We start from the raw sequence: 18,874 nt of genomic DNA on the forward strand, positions 1-18,874 counted from the left end.
CTGTGTGAAAGCAATTATCATGCTAAACATTTATCTTTTTATAAAGCTCATGAGCAGGAAAAACATGAGGTGGATAAAAAAGGAAAGAAATATATGCTTGGCTCAGTCAGTATTATTTATTGGCGTATTTTTTGTAGAAAAGAAATAGAATGCAGCCTGTCTTAGTAATACTACTGCTGAATAACAAATTATCCCAATATTTAGTGGACTAAAAGAACAGCAGTGAATTTTCCCCCTAGTTTCTATGGAGAGCAATCTATGGGATTCTTGCAGGCTGCAATCAATGTCTTGAAAGGAGTTATCATCATCTCAAGGCTCATATAAGAAGTAAACCATTCCCTACCTCCTTCAAATGGCATAGGCCGGATTTAGGTCCTCTCAGGTTGGTGGACTGAGGGCCCTAGTTCCTTACTGGCTGTGAGTTGGAGATGACCCTCAGTTCCTTGCCATGTGGGCCTCTCCATAAAAATAGCTCACAACATGGTACACAGCTTGCTTCATCAGAGTGAGCAAATGAGAGGTCAAGAGAGATAGTGACCACAAGAGAATATGCAAGCAAAGTCAGTCCAAAGTGACAGCCATCACTGTCGCCTTATTCTACTGATAGAAGGGAATCACTAGGTCCGGTCCACATCCAGCAGGAGTTACACAAAGGGGTGAATACCAGGAGTCAGGGATCACTGGAAGCTTCTTTAGGAGTTGCCTATCACACAGCTCCTGCCCTCCAGGAATGCACAGTATAGGTAAGAGAGCAGTGTGTAAGTTCTTGAGAAAGACTAAGGTATGCTGGCACAATGACTGCCAATCTCTGTAGATGTGTGTTAGTCTACAGCCAAGACACTATGCTTCTGTCAGACAGCTTATAACAAGTTTTAGCTGATCACTGATCTCCAGTGCACTTTGAGATGCATTTCACAGAGGTTGCCCTCCTCCCCACCCACTCCAGACAATTGATACAATAATGTGAAATGTAAGCCTAAAAATCCGAGTGTGCTATGTGGTCATGCAGTAGTCCCCATTCTTTTTTCCATTGCTGCTAGTTGGAAAGTACAGTGTGTTTCATTTACCACTTTGTGGTCAAAACTTCTTCAAAGTACTCCTCTTCATTGAACTATAAAGATATGAATTATTTCTATTAAAGCAGAAACTCACGTTTTTCAGCTCATCTACGGAGATATCCTCATGCCATAAGAAAAAAAAAACAGCCCAATTGACTTATTTCAATCTCCCTACAGATTACTGAGCAATTTAATACTTAGCACATGGGCTTACAATTACTCGCAGTAAACACATGTGATCAAAGTTGTTACCTACTTACTTGCACGTACTACACACACACATCCCCTTGCTTTCACACAGTTTGGGCTCTGGCCTCCTAATCTTAGTCCTCATGTGTAGTTCCACCCCGAGCCACAGGAGGCAGAAGCAGCCTTTTCTCACTCTCGGTTTTCAACCCAGCTTCGGTCTCTGTCAGACCCTACCAAGGCGGTGAGGAAGGGGGAATTGCCAAGAGACGGCAGGGATGTGCTCAGACTTGCTTCCCTAAGAGAAATTTTATCCCAATTATTATATTTCTTAAAGCATACCGTAGTTCTGTAAATTTTATCACGTGGGAAAGCTCTCAGGGCCTGGCTCTTGCGAGGTCTGGAATTTTATGCTCCTCCTGCTCCGCTGGAGAATGGTGCGGTCCTACCTGCTTGGGGACCAACCCGGAAGTCACACCGCTGCAGGGTCTCTGTTCTCCTCCCACTTTGCCCGGGAAGCTCGGTGCTAAACGGAGTCTTAGGGCTCACCTGGTCCTCCTTCCTGGGTCCCCCTTCCTGAGCCTTACTGGCCGATGGGGATCCAAAGCGGCGGCAGGGGCCCGGCCCCGGGGCAGGCAACCCGAGTGGGGCCGCGGAGCTCCGGAGGCCTGTGCGGCGCTGTCGCTGTGTTCACCGCTGTGGCCGCCGTGTACACCCACACGCTGCCCCCCTCGGTGCCGGGGGGAGACTCGGGTAAAGTACTCTCAGGGTCCGCTGTCCTACCCTTTTCTCTGGATGCACACTTCTCACCAGGACACCTTTCGTTCGTCCACCCACCTGTGCCCAGGGTTCTGCATTCCAGAACCAACTCCGATTACTTTAGTTCCAAGGCTTTTGACAAGGGACTTGTAAGTTTTGTCTAATGGGACTCGCCGACCACTCCACTACCCCAGATCATTTTTCTGGACCTGAGTTTTGCTTTTCAGTCTGTTTTAGTCCACATGTATTAGTTAATGCATGCTTGTTGTGCTGTAGACAAAAGGAACTAACAGTAGTGGTGAACAAGAATCATGGAGAGTATTCTAGAGCTGGTAGAGACAATACACAAGCTACTGAATAAACAGCTGCGGATCAAGTGGTGATAAATTAATGTTGACAGGGAAATGTGATTGAGATGGGGGTGGCCAGTGGCTTTTTCCCCTTTTTTATTGAGTTTATAGTACAGTAATAAAATTATATAGGTTTGGGGTGTACAATTGTATAATACATCATTTATAATATACCCCAAGTCAAGTCTCCTATCATCCTTTAACCCCCCCTTTACCTTCTTTTATCTCCCCCCAAACCCCTTTCCCTCTCATAATTGCCACATTGCTGTCTGTTGTCTATGAGGTTTTGTTTATTTGTTTGTTTAATCACTTTTTTCACCCAGTCCTGGAACCCCCTCTCATAGCCGTCAGTCTGCTCTCTGTATCTATTCTGTTTCCATGTTTGTTAGTTTATTCTGTTCATTAGATTCCACATGTAAGTGAAACCATATATTTGTCTCTCTCTGACTGGCTTATTGCACTTAGCATAACGTTCTCCAGGTTTATCCATGCTGTTGCAAAGGGTAAAATTTTCTTTCTTTCCTTTCTTTTTCTTTTTTTTTTTTTTTACAGCTTAGTAATATTCTGTTATGTAAATGTACCACAGCTTTTTTTATTTAGTGGTTCCTTCTGAATTGCTAGTCAGGAATAATATTTTCCTGAGTATTGAGAAGGAGCAAGCCTTGTTCCTTCTCAATAATACTCCTTCTCAATAATACTTGGGGGAGAATACTTAAAATAGTGGAAGTCAGGTCACGGCTAAAAGCAAGCTACTTCTATTAAAAAGAAAGCCATGCCTCATAGGCCATTTAAATCACACACATTATTGTTTTGTATTTGGTATGAGAAACAAGGTCTAGATTTTTCTTTTTGCTGCCAACTTGAGTGACCATGCAATGAAGCCTAATAAAGGCCAATAATTTTGTCAGCGCCCTAACTTCAGATAGTGAATCCATCGATTGACAAGGCTGAGGGCACTAGTTATCTTTTACTACATAACAAACTACTCCTAAATTTAGTGGCTTAAAACCAAGAATGCTCATTATCTCATATTTTTTGTAGATCTGGAATCTGGGTGCCCTTTAGCTGGGTGCTCTTTCTCAGGACGAGATTGCCATCAGGGTGTAGGTCTGGGCTACAGTCCTCTCCGGGCTCAACTTGGGGAGGATTTGCTTCTAAGCTCAGTCTAGTTCTTTGCCAAGTGGGTCTGGGTGAGCTAACTTCTGTTGGGAGGAAGAGATGGCCCCTTGGTCATTTGGTAACCTGATCTTGGACATGATATACCACCGCCCTATTTGAGTCATGGAAGTTAGTCAATAACTCTAGCCCTCACTCATTTAGGGAGAATACCAGGAGCTGGAGGTCATTCGGAGTCATCTTCAAGACTGCCTACCACATTTGAGGATCCTTAAAGTTCCGTTTTCATGCTATTACCTTTATTCTTTCAGGTCCTATCGAACACATAGGAGGATTATTTCATTAGTAGGGAAAGGAGTTACCGTATTTCCAAGGTTTTATAGTTGTGAGAGTATTGACGTTAGAGAGCATTAGTCAGAGGTTGGGTAGTTCTTCACCTTTCCAAAAAGAAAACCACTGACAATTACCATGGTTGATTGAGCCTGAAGGATGGAGATAGGCTGAATAATAAACACTTACTGAGCACTTAACTATGAGCCAGGCACAGTTCTAACTGCTTTACATGGGTTGTTATTTTAATCCCCCAGCTGCTACCTTATAAAGTAGGTACTATCAATATCTTCTTTTTGTAGATGAAAAAATTAAAACTAAGTTGTGTCTAGAATCACTTATCTAGAAAGTAGGGACAGTGAGGGAGGAAACCCCAAAAGAGTGCTTTAAAACACAATCTCTTAACCTCTACTCTGTGAAAGAACTTCACAAAATTGCTAAGTCCATCATTACATATATAGTGGTATTTAAAATCTATGATTGTTGCCTTGTCTTTATTAATACTATTTTAATTTCTTCCAAAAGAATAAAGTTATCCATTTACTTTGAGTTACCAAACTTTTGAGGTACTGTAATTTATATAGCTTGACTCTAAATAGTGGTTGCTTCTAATATTTTTATTCGTTTTGGGGAATGATAAATAAACTAATCCAAGTATCCCCAGCGAAATTTGTATAATCATATCTTTGGTGATTTTTGTGTATGTCAAATGGACTGTTCTTCCATGTTTGTGTTTATGAAATATATTTTTCTATCAATAAACAGAACCCATTTCAAAACCAATATAAAGCATCCGTTCTTCTAACTGATAAGTCTTAAACTACACTCCGTAAATCCATCCCATTGTGTGGCCTTGCCAGTGTTTTGCACTACTTGATATGCACAGTTGATTTATGGGCAACAATGTCCTTTGGAGGAGAGAATGGTATCTAGCCTTTGCTTCAATTGGTTATTCTTGGGGAAAAGAAATTCACATTAGGATACCGCCTTTAACAGACTTGATATATGACAGTATAATAACTATTAAAAATATAGAGGAACCTTTTTTTTTTTGAAACGTTAAGCCTCTGTTAACAACTCAGAGCTTGCTATCCATTTGTGTCCCAGACAAAAGAAAAGATGTGGTCCATAAACTGGAATGTACTTCAGAGTTGCCTGGAAAACTTCAGCCCTGGTGCTGGAGGGTCCTAGTGTAGGTGGGTTTGGGATGTAGTCAGGAGAGTTTTGTTTTTATAAAGTACCCAGATAATCCTGCTTGCAGATGGGAGTAGGACCTCAGTGTCAGGAAACCCCAGCGTAAAAGGTTGGGAGAAAGCACGGGCCCAGGAGGCCCTTTGTTGTCTGTATGTTTCCCTGTTCACTTACCCTCTTTTCTTTATTATATTGTTTTAAGGGTAATATTTCCATGTAGCTTTTTATCAAAGGTGCAGTTATAGGCCTTGAATAGTAGCAACATGTATAGATTTTAATTTAACATTTTATAAGAGTTGATGGAAATTTGTCACATTCCAGATTTATCCTTATGCTAACAGAACTCCAGCAAAGAATAACAACCTACTGACTTTTTAATTGTAAAAAGAAGTTAGAGAAAATGGGCTATTTTTGTTCTAAATGGAGGAGAATGCCTTGTGACCTTGAAATTTTGAACTTCACGGTACTTCATCACACCTACAGAAATTTAAGAACAAGAAATTGATTAAAGCAATTTTAGACTGAAGACACAGGAGCCATCTCATTCTAGAGTAAGACTGTGTACTTGACAGTAGTTACAAAGGGAGCAGTTATTCTAAACATTTTTAGACCATAAACAATTTCTTTAAAAAATATGTAAGGTACAGAAAGTACTTTTGGTTCCTAAGGTTTTTGACTATCTCCAGAAAACTTAAAAGATGCCCTTAAGTAATTGACTTAGGTGAGCGGTGTCTGTCTTTGGGTGCCTTTATGGGGGCTCCGTGATGGAAGCAGTCATTCACCTAAGGGATGTCTGAGTAGCCAGGATGGCAATGTGATAGTCTTTTTGCCGTCCTCTGTTCAGAGCTTGAATCGGAGTCTGTGGCCAGAGGAGGAGGAGGTGGTGATGTCTTGACAGGATCCCAAAATGGATAAGATAATATTTTTAAGTAACTTAGTGGAAAAGGCAGAAATTGAAGCAACTAGCTGGAATATAAGGCAATTTAAGAGCTAAATAGAGAGGTTCAAGCAGATTCTATGAAGGAAGAAGTGATCAATTTTGATGGGGGGATTTGCCTGGGAGAGGGTATATATGTAAGGAAACCGTCAGTGAGAAGTTGGCAATTGAACTGGGCCTTGAAGGATTTAGGAGCAAATACTGGGTGAGAAAAGGAGCGACAAGAGGTGCAAAAGAGGACCATTCCAGCAGAACACTGAGTAGTCATGTTTGACCGAGATGAGCATGGATGTCATGGCTATGACCCTTGTGAAGGGAACTTGAAGCCATAGAGGGCTTGCATGTCATGCTGAGGAATCTGAACTTCTCTGAGGAAGCAGAGCAGCCATTGAGAAGTTTCAGGTGAAAAATACGACCTGGCCTTTCTGGGGGGTTAGGGTAGTGACTGTGGGGTGGCATAAGTGATTTCAGCACGAAGATGAATTAAAGTAGAGGATTGGTCGATGCTATCGCCGCGGTCCAGGCCAGAGAGGGGAAAGGTCTGTGTTGTGGCCGGGCAGTCAGTAAACATTGAGAGTATTGGTATTCATGTAGGGATAGCAAGTGGTCATCAATACATTTCCTAATAGATAATAACATTCATAAATCACCAATTAATATTACTTTCTTAAATTGTACTGCACTGTATAGGGATGAGTCAAAAATAGTCCCTGTGTTCTGGATACTTAAAATATTAACCAAACAGGCATTGAATGAATGCATTGTAATTTTAGGAATATAAAGGACTGTGTAAATAGTAATGACGTAATGGTTTGAAAAATATATCATGATACTTGGAGTTTACCAAAATAACCTGGAGCGAATACCCACTTGGAAACTGTGTAGAGGTATCCAACCTAATAATGCAGAGAAGGTGTTCTAATGTTGGGTTTAGGCAGCATGGCACACAGTTCGGGGCGTCTGAACCTCAGAGTCTGCACGGTCTGCGTTTCTTAAGGTCACGTCTTTACAGACAGTTTCGTACTAAATTGTTGAGAGGTAACCCAGCAAATTACACTAATGCTCTGTAAGAGTTTTTAAAAATCTATTTGCAAGTGTATACAGTTTTCAGGAGGGAAAATAAGCATTTTCGTAAAAATAGAATTCTCCTATATGTTTTACTGACCAGTTATTAAAAGCTACCAAAGGTAGTTTGTTCAGTTAGACCTAAGGTAGGAAATACTCAGACTACTCATGCTGTTAAATCTCTGCAGATTTACCATTTTATCCAGTCAAATTAATGCAAAACCCCAGTGCAAGCATTCGGATTTTGAAAACTTGGGAGGAGTGTCATTTTCTAATAGTAATTATTGGTTTTACATTATTTTTTCACAGGGGAACTGATCACAGCCGCACATGAGCTTGGAGTAAGTATTAGTTTTATTGTTTAATCAATGCTCTCATTAACAGTTTTAGGAATTAAGAAAGTTTAATTAAGCATGGAATAAAGTAGATTAATTTATTTTTAAACCCCAGTTTTTAGTAACTTATAAGTACAGTACGTGACAATTTACTTTAAGTTTTAAATCCAATTAAACTAAATTATAAAGCAAAGCCTTTACTATATATACAGTAGCTGGCTTATTATCACCCCAAATTTTGTATAAGCTGTAGAGAATAAAATAAATCGGGTTAACAGTTTTAATAAGTTTATTATTTAATAAACTTTATTATGGCGCATGATCCCTTTAGGCAAGACCTTAGGACTGTCAGCTCGGCAGTAATCCGATAGCAGCGTGGTCTTTCGGCTTCCCAACCAGTGCGATAGTTCAGAACCGGCTTTTTTTCAATAGCCTTTTAAAAGACCCTAATGTACTGTGAACCCAGAGAACAAACTGCTTAGGAGTTGACAATGAACTATGTCACCCTTTCTCTAGGTGACACACCATGTGATAGAGGCCGCTGCCAAATCCACTAAAGAAAATATTTATTTGTATTGGCACAAAAGGATTACAATAGAAAACCACCATTTAAACAGTTAGTCATTGGCTCGTAATCTTTATACTTCCCTGAGGAAAGGACTACTTTTCAATTAAAGCCAGTGTGACCCTTCCTTTCCTAACAGATGAGTTCCTTCTACCTGGTGTGAATTTTTCCCTAGGTTGCCCATCCTCCTGGCTATCCTTTGTTCACGTTGGTGGCTAAACTGGCGATTACACTGTTTCCTTTTGGTTCCGTTGCCTACCGAGTCAATCTTCTGTGTGGCTTATTTGGAGCAGCAGCTGCCTCATTCCTTTTTTTCACCGTTTTCAGGTAAAGTAGTTGATTAGTTAAGATCCATTTTGTCTACCTGGAGATGTAGATTTCTTACAGCCCAAATACATACATTAAAAATGATCTTTGTTTTGTTTGAACGGTTTTCCAATATCACTCAGATGATTTCACTGTCTTAATTTACAATAATTCCGTATGCCTTTGACCCCTTAAATGATAACACAATTGGTTCTGCTTCATACAGTGGAGCGAAGGTGTCACCAGTTCATTATCACGATTCTCTGGTTAGGCAGAACTAATAAGGTTTGTCATTTTATGAAGCTGCAGAGGGGCCAATTTAATTCAACAATATGAAGTTCATTTTTGGGTAAATGGTAAATATCCTTTAATTACACACAGTATCCTTGATGGGCAGCTGCCTATCAGGTTCCGAGCTAATACCAAACGATACCGTATTTGAATATGCACATGTTGTATACTTTTTTTAATGAGGCTATTAACTAAGGAAATCAATTTGGGATGTGATTTTAGTAAGGTTTCACTTTGTTCCATTATAGCTTTGGGGAAAATAGGCATATTAGTCCCCATTTATGTCATCGATGGAAGTCTTTCTGAGTTTTGAAGGCTACCCTGCTTTTAAGAAATGGGTCCTTTGCTCAGGATATTGATAAACTCGTTTGTCTTTGCCATTCTGTTTCGTTTATTCTTAACTCAATCTGACCTACGCCTGAGAGGATTAAAGTGAAAAATACAAATTATACTTCCTGTAAAGGGAAAACCAAATTAAAACACTTCTTTCAAAAACTATTGCAGGTTTAATTATAAAACAAATAACTCTTGTATGTAAATGTGGTGTAGTTTGAGTAGACATGATATCAAATGTCATTTTGGAGACCAGCGTGTTTGTTTATATTAGTCATAATATTGCCCTTCAGCTAAGTTCTTTTCTAAATTCTCTGTTAATCATTTACAATAAGGTAAAAATTAACATCGTTATGACTCTATACTTTTAAATCTGTTTGTAGAAAACTTTCAGATTCAGATGTTATAATTTTTGGTTGTTGACTAACTTATCTACATTATTTAATTTGTTTCTATTTTAGTCTTATAGGTTTTCAGTGATAGCCAAATTTTTAAGCATGAAATGTTAAAGTAACATCTCTGCTTGGATTGATTTTTGTTATGGATGCTATGAGTGTTTTCTTTTTCTTAATGATTAGAATAGTCTTTATAAGAATTGTTGCTTCTGAGTCTTTTATAATTAAGGATCTGTTGTTATTTTTGTTGATAGGAAAATTTTTTTATTTTTAAATATTAGGTTGAAATTTAGAAGTACCTGTTCTAAAAGTAACACATTACCTGAATGTGTGAGCTATTAGTTTTCACAAGACATTTAAGACAAAGACCTTTAAAAAAAGCTTGTATTTAGATATTTATATTTTAGAAAACCATTTGTATAACATATACATATATTTGTATTCTATATGGATATAAATAGCTTTTATGCAAATAAGGGATTTGTTTTCTAGTACTTTTCCAATTTTTTCAGGATAATAATTGTTGATGCCATTCTACATGAAAACTGCTGTAAAAATCATATATAAAAGTCTTTATTTTTATAGAATCCAAATACCTTTGGACAGTAGAGTCCCTTAGAGTTTTCCATATTTTAAAGTAACTTTTATTAATTATTGTTTTTGACTATGATGGGTCATAGAGTGGCACACTAGCCTGTAACCCTTTTCTTTTAATATATAGTCTTAATGATACATGTTTATACTTGCTGATACATGTTTTAAATAAAAAACTCTAAATGTGACTAAACTGGATATTTGAGTTGTTTTAGAAATATAATACTTCGGAAAAGTTGCTTTCTTTCCAGAAAAGGAATCTAACAATATTATCTCTTACATACATTTTAATATGAGGATACCTTATTATTTTGAATACAAATAATTGACAAGGTACACGTCCTTTGGGATCAACCTAGTTCAAGTGGCAAATCTGTTTTGTCAAACAATAGACACCCTTCAGGAAAGAGCAAGCCATCTCTATGGTAATAGGACTAACAGTAGCCTATTGATTGAGTGGAAGAAGACATTATACAATGTCAGCTGGCTTGCTACAATTTCATTTGTTGTATGACCTGAACTTAACCTTTAAAACCTTTCTTCTGTGACTATAAACCCAACAGCAGGACAGTTTCTGTGCAGCCACTACAGTGACGGCTTTTCCCAGTCCAGCACACAGTGATGTCTCCCTGTCCAGGTGGACTTTTTTATCAGACTCTGTTTAGGAGAATCTTACTGCTTTAGTCACTTACACACCAAGTCATCGTTCTGTTTTGTTGTTGAATGTCGAAGGGTTTTGATTCACGAAACTGTTTTATTCTTTCTTTCCCCTACCACTTAACAAAACATTACTGTACATGCGAGATTAATGCTGACTGATATGCAGTACATTAATTCCTTTAACAGGTTTAGGGTTTTTTCAGGTAATTATTCACATAGCATTCACTATATTTCGCTCTTGGGGTGGACATAAAGGCCTTCTGTACCTTTTAAACAGATACCGTATTCCAAAAGCAAATTTCTGTTTAAATGTGTTGATGTAAAAAGCTCCATTTTTTTTCAGTAAATATGACTTAGATTGAAAGAATGATTTATTCATTGTTTCCAATTACCATGTAATTTTTGTTTTTCTTATATCTTTCTCTTGCTTTTAAAAGTAGTCAGATGTCATTAACATTGCATTTTTGTTGTTGTTCTTTTCTAATGGTTGGCAAGAACTTATTTATATTTGCTTTGCCCTACTGCGGAAAGCATGTGAGTAAAACAGCACATTGAAAGCGATCTGTATCCCTGCAGTTTACTGAATTAAAAGTAGTAAGATTGTGCCAGTTGTTTCTGCTTTTATGAACTGTCCCCTTTGAGGGCATTTTTAAGCTTTATGTTAAGGGAGTTTATGTAATATGTTTAACTTATGTGAAATAGTATTCATTGTATTAATGCATACATCTCTGCATTTAATACTGTAATACAGTTAGTGTTTTACAGAAACTGGGATTTTCTCTCTCAAGGCCATTAAAGTAAATGATTTTTGAGTTTGGTAGTATGATATTTAAAGTGTTAGATTTGAAATTCACAAATCCCATGAATATAAACTAAAAGTTATAATGTAAATCACTAATATGAACAGCACTTCACATGCCTTGCACTTGAATTTCAAACTTGCTTCCTAAGAAGCATGAGAGTAGTCCTCTGTACTGAATGAGGAAAGAGCACTGTCGTGAAATGTCAGTGTGCTTACATTTCATGGGCTGGTAGCACTGAGAGGGGATGGTGTTGATAGCATCGTATAAAAATTCTTTACCTCAGGAAGGATTTAAATTGTTTCTGATCTCTGATGAGGGCGTACTTTGTCATTTATGTTGGTTGTGACGAGGCAGGGAATGTCACCTCCACAGGCCTGAGAGTCAGCATGCTCTTTTCACACTCAGAGGCCACCTGGAGCTACAGGAGGATTCATTCAGCCATATTTGTTGAACACCCATGTGAATTGAAAGGAAACTTGTTTCAGTTTTTGAAATCAAAAGTCAGTGCTTATTTTAAAGAAAGACAAATTCACTAACCATTACATAAGCAGCTTTTCAAATATTTTTTTCTGAAAGACACTGTTTTAGGAAACTTGCATAAAAAAATTTCTAACACCACTGATGTTCAATAATAAATCGTATCTCTTAATGTCAAGCAGTTTACCTAGAATATATGAATATTAATAATAATCAAAAGTATATTGAAGCTACTATGTCTGTTTTCTCCAACGAAGCTGCAACCAACTTCAGTAATATTTAAATATCTTCTGGAGGATTACTTTATGCCAGTATTTTATTTATGGGGTATTTCATTTTTTACGTTGCGTACTTCCAAACATCATGCTGCTACTAGAAGTTAATTTGATTATACTTTTGGTAAAGGAACACTTGACTCTGAGCACTGTATCTGCTACTCATAACTTCAGCTAAGATTCTAGTCAATAAAGAATAGAAAAATGACACACCTTAGAGAATGTAGAATCTCCTGCTTCAGGAACATTTGGATTTTTCAACTCAAAGAGTATTTTAGATTATTACCAGAGAGAATAATATGAAGCTCGGCCTAATTTCAGAGGTAACAAACAGTCACCAAATTTGTGCAGTTGAAGAAGAATGGAAAGTACTGGAGCCTTAATTTCCTTTCAGAGAATATCTGTCTTGATCCGTGGTTAATTGATCATATATTTCTCTTATAGTCGTATTAAAATTGCATTGACTCAGACTGGTTAAGCATATTGAGAGTTTGGTTCATTTGCATTTTCTTATAAGTAGAGGGACATATTAGGCTCAAATAGAGCACTTCATTTTGAAGGGGAAAAAGCAGGGCAAAAACTCTTTTTTTAAGACTGTAGAGTCTTTTCTGACAGCTAGTCAGAGTTAGAATTAGTTCAAGGAAATGTTAATAATGCACTGCCTGGCCTAATCCCTTTGATATCACCAGGTATCCTCCTGTTCATGGGTTAATTGCTTTAAAAGCCAAGGCAATATTCTGAGCGGTGGGCCGCTTCACCTTTTCACAGCTGTTACCATTGAGTGACAACTAAATCCCATGTGTAAGATGAGGAAGAGCTCAATCTCCAATTGGGAGAAAATTTATGTAAACCACAATCCCTTCAGAATGTGCGGAAGTCATAGACTTTCTTGATTTACTCTGCTTTTCCCAGAAAGCTCTATTGTTCACTTTCCTAAGTCCCATCAACCCTTTGTAGCAGAATATCACAGCGGCAGCAGATAGCTTGAAATATATAAATGCTATCATAGCTCTGATTAATAGCAGTGCTTATGAGTCAAGTCTGATAACAGTGCAGCTCTCCACTCAATTTCAGATACTGCTAATGGAATCTGTCTTCTCCAATTGTAATATGAGAAGGCCTAATTTGCCATGGAGCTTGGAGCTGTCACCAGTAGGGGATTGTGGGGTCAGATGGGAGCTGCCAGGTTTTTGCCCTGCAGCTTGTATCTCTCACTTTGAATAGAGCAGCCCCCTGCCTGCCAGTTAGCTGATAGGCCGCCGTGGGGTTTATGCCACTGTATACAATGGGAAAGGGCTACATAGGCTGACTTTATAATTGTGAAGCTAGCTCATATTTCCACAGCCACTGTGCTGCATAATTTCTAATAAGTGGTTTTAACAAATGTCAGATTATGAAAAGTTTCCTCAATTACAAAAACTTATAAAACATTTAAATTGCTAAATCTGTTTCCTGCCGAGATTTTGCCACTGGAGCTAGTCATCGGTCATTATGGCTGTAATCATAAATGCGTATATTTCTTAAAACTTCAAATAAAATGATAGATCATAACTTCTATAGAAATAGAAAACAGGCTTCATGACACTAAGACATACTTCATAACTTTACATAACAAGACGACTTAATAGTGATTTTCCGTTGTTTATTCACTTGGTTAGGGTTGCTAATGAAAGTAGTTTAATACTCTCATTTTGCTGATTTTTGTCATTTCAATCTTAAGTTTACTTCGTATACCTTTAGGATCTTAACATTTAAAAAATTATGTAGCATTTTCTAATTTTGAGTTAAAAGGGACTTAAAGGCCAGTGCCTTTGAGAATAATATGCTGGATTATACTTTCAACCAATTTTGATTTTGCTACTGAATACAAAATACACTGTCAAGATTGAGTAATATTGAGGTCTTGTGTGCTTTTAAACATTTCAAACAATATTGACGAAAATCTGTAATTTGGCAGTTATTTTAAACTGGGCTGTGCTTAAGAAGATAATGCCCCCTGTTGTGCAAGTTATTTGGCATACTATGAGAACTTAGTAAAATGTAAATAATGGTGATTTCTATAAAGCCCAGTTCAGTGTTTTTTCTGTTGGATATTCAGGTATAAGTTGATGGGATATGGCAAAAATGAATCGTTCTAAACTATGAATAGCTTTCTCATTTATTGGTTAATGCATAAACCTTACTTGTAATGGAAATTGCGTGATGATATTTTATTTATGGAAGCTATTCATAATCTTATTCCCTCCATTTCAGTGGTGCTTCTTTGCTTTTTTTTTTGAAAGCTTTTAAGTGCCCCCTACCCTATTTTATTTAGTGGTGTAAAATTGGAAATATTACTTGGTACTTTTCCTTTTAGTGTACTGGCGTTTGATATTTATGTAGCTGAAAATTCAAGGTAGAACAATTCTTTTCCTTTTGATCGACTCTCATGAAACAGAACAAACTTGGTAGGATTGTATCTGGAGTGAAAGTAAATCTTTATAAAATGTGGGAAAAGGGACTTATTTGCAAATGTATTAAAGATGGAAACATTTTACATTTTTTAGGCACAGTGGTGGTGGCTTCAGAGATAGATATAACTTTAATATACTGTGTTCTAAGTTACTGATTTATGTTCATTAGATCTGAAAAATGAGATTCCACTACTCTCTAAATGGCCGCCAGCGATAATTTGCATACAGCACACCTGGCACATACTAGATGCTCAGCATGTATTTGTTGAGTGTTGAGTTCATTGCCACCGAAAGAGAAAGGCCCAGCAACGCACCTTTCTTTTCAGTAGGTGGGCTTTCCAGTTTGACCATTCTCCAGGTACACTGAAGAGATAAATATAGAAGTGTCAATTGTGTCAATGAGCTAGAAGGTAACATTTGTATAATTTTCATGAACAAGGCCCAGAAAGATAAGAACTTGGGAAGATGGAGGTGATGGGTTTGCTATTAATTGTTTCTTGCTATAACCACACCGTAAACCTTTGCATTTTTTTAGTTGTCAATTAGAGTTGACACTAACAGTAATTTAGTTAACAGTAGTGCCTGGGTGCTGCACTGTGGCCTTTCTACTGGACTGCACTTACTTCAAGGAATTTTCCATGTAGAAGGAAGGTAGCGTGCTCTCCGTGTTGGGTTCTCTGCACGCAAGGAACACCAAAGGCAGACGCGTTCGTGGATTTTATGAAGCATGTCATATGTGTGTTCTGAAAGAATCTCAGGTTTCTGTTATTTGCCTTTTGATGGAGGGTTAGACAAACGTGTGACTACACATGAAAATCAAACACTGTGTAGTGGAAAGAAAAATATACCTTATCATCAATAGCAAAGCTGTGTCAATGGTGTAAATTGCAACCTCTTGATTTATCCATTGTGTCAACAGATGAATAGTATTCTATCAGTGAGAAAACTACTGCACGTGCAGTACCTTTATGAGGAATCTTATCTAGGTCTCATGGATTTTGTTGACCGAAGAGAAGGCAGTTAACCATAGAATTCTGAGCTTCACCTTGGTTGGGATGCTCTTAATAGCATCACATATTCCTTACCCTGCCCCTGCCAGCGGCGAGTCTCTGGTGTTTGCATTATCTGGGTGAATTTTACATAGTTGACCGCCCTTGCCATACCAGCTGTCATTCTCTTGGTGTACCTTTCCTCATTGACTAACCATATCTTATAGAATATGAGCTACAAGATTTTAGTGTAAACCCAAGTAAGAAGCAATTACGTAGATGTATTTACTGTAAATATACTGCAAAATATATTTTATACTTTAAAAATAAATATGTAGTAAATAAAATATGTAATATAAGGTGTATTTATATAAAATAGAAGATACTTTAATAAATTTCGGGTTGCTGTTTTGAATCATCATATCATTGATTTACTCTGTTAGTATGAGACCTTGAAAACTGAGAGCATGCGTCAGTGACAATGTAAAACTGTGATTTTGACCGTTAGTGTTGATGTGTGACTGTCTTTTTCAGTGCAGTAGTTGTGTTATGACAATAATCGTAGTCATGGTATTTGATGTGTGATCTTCATATAGCCTCATTAGATGTTATCTCTGTAGGTCAAGTCAGGTACAAAAAATTTGTATTTCATTTGAAGAAATGTCTCCTTTGATCTTCTCCTAGGAAGTTCTATGAGAATGAGAATGGAAACATTTTTTCTCCTCTTGTATCTAATTTATCATAAGTGTTCTTAAATTACCATGAGAGATAGTTTAGACTATTTGGCAATTTAGTGGTGAATTCTGGTGAAAAGACTTCATTTTATTCACCATCTCATTTGAATTTTTCTTCTTTTTCTCCAGTTTACTATTAGTTTTGTTGAAGTAGTTTCATCAATTCAGTGGAAAAATGTGTCTTTTAATTTTAAGATGCCACTCTACACGTTATGTGTAAATAGATAAACATTAATTCCTTAGTTGCTTTTTAAAAATAATAATTAAGCATATTTATTTAAAACAAAGAAATAAAAATTGAAAGGAGGACTTCTGGATTGCCAAGTGAAACCACAGTGGTGTTTTCCGATTATGTAATTTTTAATTTAAAAAAAAGCCGCCAGACTTTAGTCTCTGGGCACCCATTTCTATTCAGTACCCGTTTAATACATTTAATAAGAAACTGGAGAAGGGGCAACCATGCTAGTCCTAGCAGAAGTAAGGAATACTTCTTGGAAAGGTGATGCTTATGATGAATTGTACACAATCAGTGGGAATTGCCCAGGTAAAGACAAAAACAGCTCTGGATACAGAGAACCTCATATGCAAAGAAACCAGAGAGGGAGAGAAATTGTTTTTAAGTACAGGGACATATAAGTCATTTAGTGTTGCTGAGACACAGAATCTGAGATGTGTTATATCAAACACTGAAGCTACAGGTGGGCTGAGATCAGATCATAAAAGGTTTTGTCTCTCGTGATGAGGAGCTTGTAGTATTTTGTAATCAAAAAGGAGTCATTCAAGGGTTGGAGGCAGAAAAGTCCAAGATCAGGTATGTTTCAGATCCGTTGCTCTGGAGGTAGACAGTGTACAAAGCTGTTGCATTGGTGTGAGCCTGGGGTGATGGTAGCAGCTGAAACAGGGCAGTGGTGGTATGGGTGGAGAACAGAAGATGAGTTTTTCAAATGTTTATGAAGTAAAATTGGTGGGTTGTGATGTGTTAACAGGGAGAGAGGGAAGGGATCTTTAATGGTGGCTCCTGGGTCTCCTAGGCAACTAGGCAGGTGGTGAAAATCACTGAGAGAACATAAGAGCAGAAGCCATTCCAGGAAAGAGGACAAGAAATTAATTTTGCACGTGTTGACATTGAAGTTGTCTGGGATATTCAGAGTTGCAGTGTCTCTGTGGCCAGAGGTACAGCCGTCAGTCAGAGATGGGTAAGTCCTGAATTAAGGGAGAGGCAGTGCTGGAGACAGATTCGGTTTCTTCAGTTTGTAGCTGGCAGTTGACATCACGAGAGTAGGTAAAGCCACCCAGGCATAAGTAGAGTGAGAAGAACAATTGCCTGGGACTGAGCTCTTGGGAAACACTGGCTTTAAAAGGGTTGACGCAAGAAGAGGAACCCTTCAGAGAAAATACAGAAGGCAGATCCAGAGCTATAGATGGAAAACCAGAGGGATGAGAGGTCCCAGATGTCAACACAGTGGAGTATGGCTGAGGGAGTGATCGATACAGCAGAGAGGCCCCCAAAGCCTATATTGTATGTGGCAGTTAGATGGCCAGTGAGGACCTCCCTGACAGCAATATCAATAGAGTGCTAGGGTCAGAACAGAGCCTAGAGGCTGCAGGTATGGACCATGAGAGGCTAACACTGTGCCTAGCCATGACCCTGAAATTTCGCTCTGTGGCAGCACCCTGACATCTGCTTGCTCTGCAGTCATTGATCTCTGACTCAGTAAAGTGAAAGGAAGTGTGCTTGGGTAGTGCAACATGGGACTGGCTATCTACAGAGTCCGTGAATGACTTGAAGGCCTTCTCCAAAGTCTTCAGATAGTCCCCATTCTGACCACTGCTGGCATCATCCTTTGGCTTGTCAGCAAGGCTCCGACTCAGCTGTGCACTGACACGGGGCATCACCCCTCCTTGTTAGAATGCATGTGATGTCGCGGCGCTGGGCCACATACCTGTCTTCCTACATGGCACTCACCCTGCGGATTCATCCATGTTTGGTTTACTGCTTATCTTTCCGGACCAATACTTAGTTTTAATGAAAACTTTAAGATTTTGAAAACAGCTTTATCAAACTCTTTTCCATCACAGGGTGCTTTCAACAGAAGAATCCAGTCTTGTTTAACAGGGCTGTTGCACCCTTCAAGTCTATGTCCCCTTCCCCAATCACTTTTCACTCCCTGCATGGCTTTCAGTTCACTCATTTCCTTGATGCCCCTACACTTGTCTTCATTTAACTGAGACTGAGAATGCTTTGTTCAGTCTTTTTGTCTCCTCCATATGCCCCCTGGGGCTTTACTTCCTTCTCTACCCAATGTAGGCCCCATGGTTCATGACTTTAGCTCCCTTCCCCACTTGTCATTTTGACTTACTTACCTGGTGAAGCCCCTAACCCTGGCTCAGGCTGCTGCTGACTTCTCCACAGCCAGGCAGGCCGATGCTGCCACAACACATCCACAGTCCCTGTGGTCTCCCGCCTCTGCTGAGCACTGGGGGCTACCAGCAAGTCCTGTGTATCCCTCTGCAGCCTGTGTATCTCTGCTTTTCCTAATCCACGAGTCTGTACATGTTACATGGTCAGCAAATGTTGGTGGATTTTAAATCTTAGCATAAAGCAAACCTTTAAAGGCAGTGTGTTCAAATATGTGCATTTTAAGGGACATTCACAGTTTGATTTATAAAAT

The 18,874-nt window shown here is 38.5% G+C and overlaps 1 protein-coding gene across 10 annotated transcripts in view; it reads left to right on the forward strand.

Annotated features, from left to right (window-relative positions):
- The first annotated feature begins 1,714 nt into the window (after window positions 1–1,714).
- Window positions 1,715–18,874, forward strand: part of TMEM260 (transmembrane protein 260) — a 59,854-nt gene continuing 42,694 nt past the window's right edge. For 9 of the 10 annotated variants that reach the window (XR_008393003.1, XR_008393004.1, XM_037139553.2 and 6 more), the window contains exons 1-3: window positions 1,715–1,997; window positions 7,302–7,333; window positions 8,068–8,219. Coding sequence is in view for 7 of the 10 variants with exons in the window: in XM_037139553.2 (XP_036995448.2) it covers window positions 1,838–1,997; window positions 7,302–7,333; window positions 8,068–8,219 (344 nt within the window). In the remaining 3 variants the exon portion in view is untranslated. Of the gene's footprint in view, window positions 1,998–7,301; window positions 7,334–8,067; window positions 8,220–18,874 lie in introns of those variants that run through there. The other variant, XM_037139618.2, reaches the window with a different exon arrangement.

The sequence above is a fragment of the Artibeus jamaicensis genome, unplaced genomic scaffold (genome assembly GCF_021234435.1).
Source record: "Artibeus jamaicensis isolate MK-2021 breed Jamaican fruit bat unplaced genomic scaffold, CSHL_Jam_final contig_851, whole genome shotgun sequence".
NCBI lineage: Eukaryota > Metazoa > Chordata > Mammalia > Chiroptera > Phyllostomidae > Artibeus > Artibeus jamaicensis.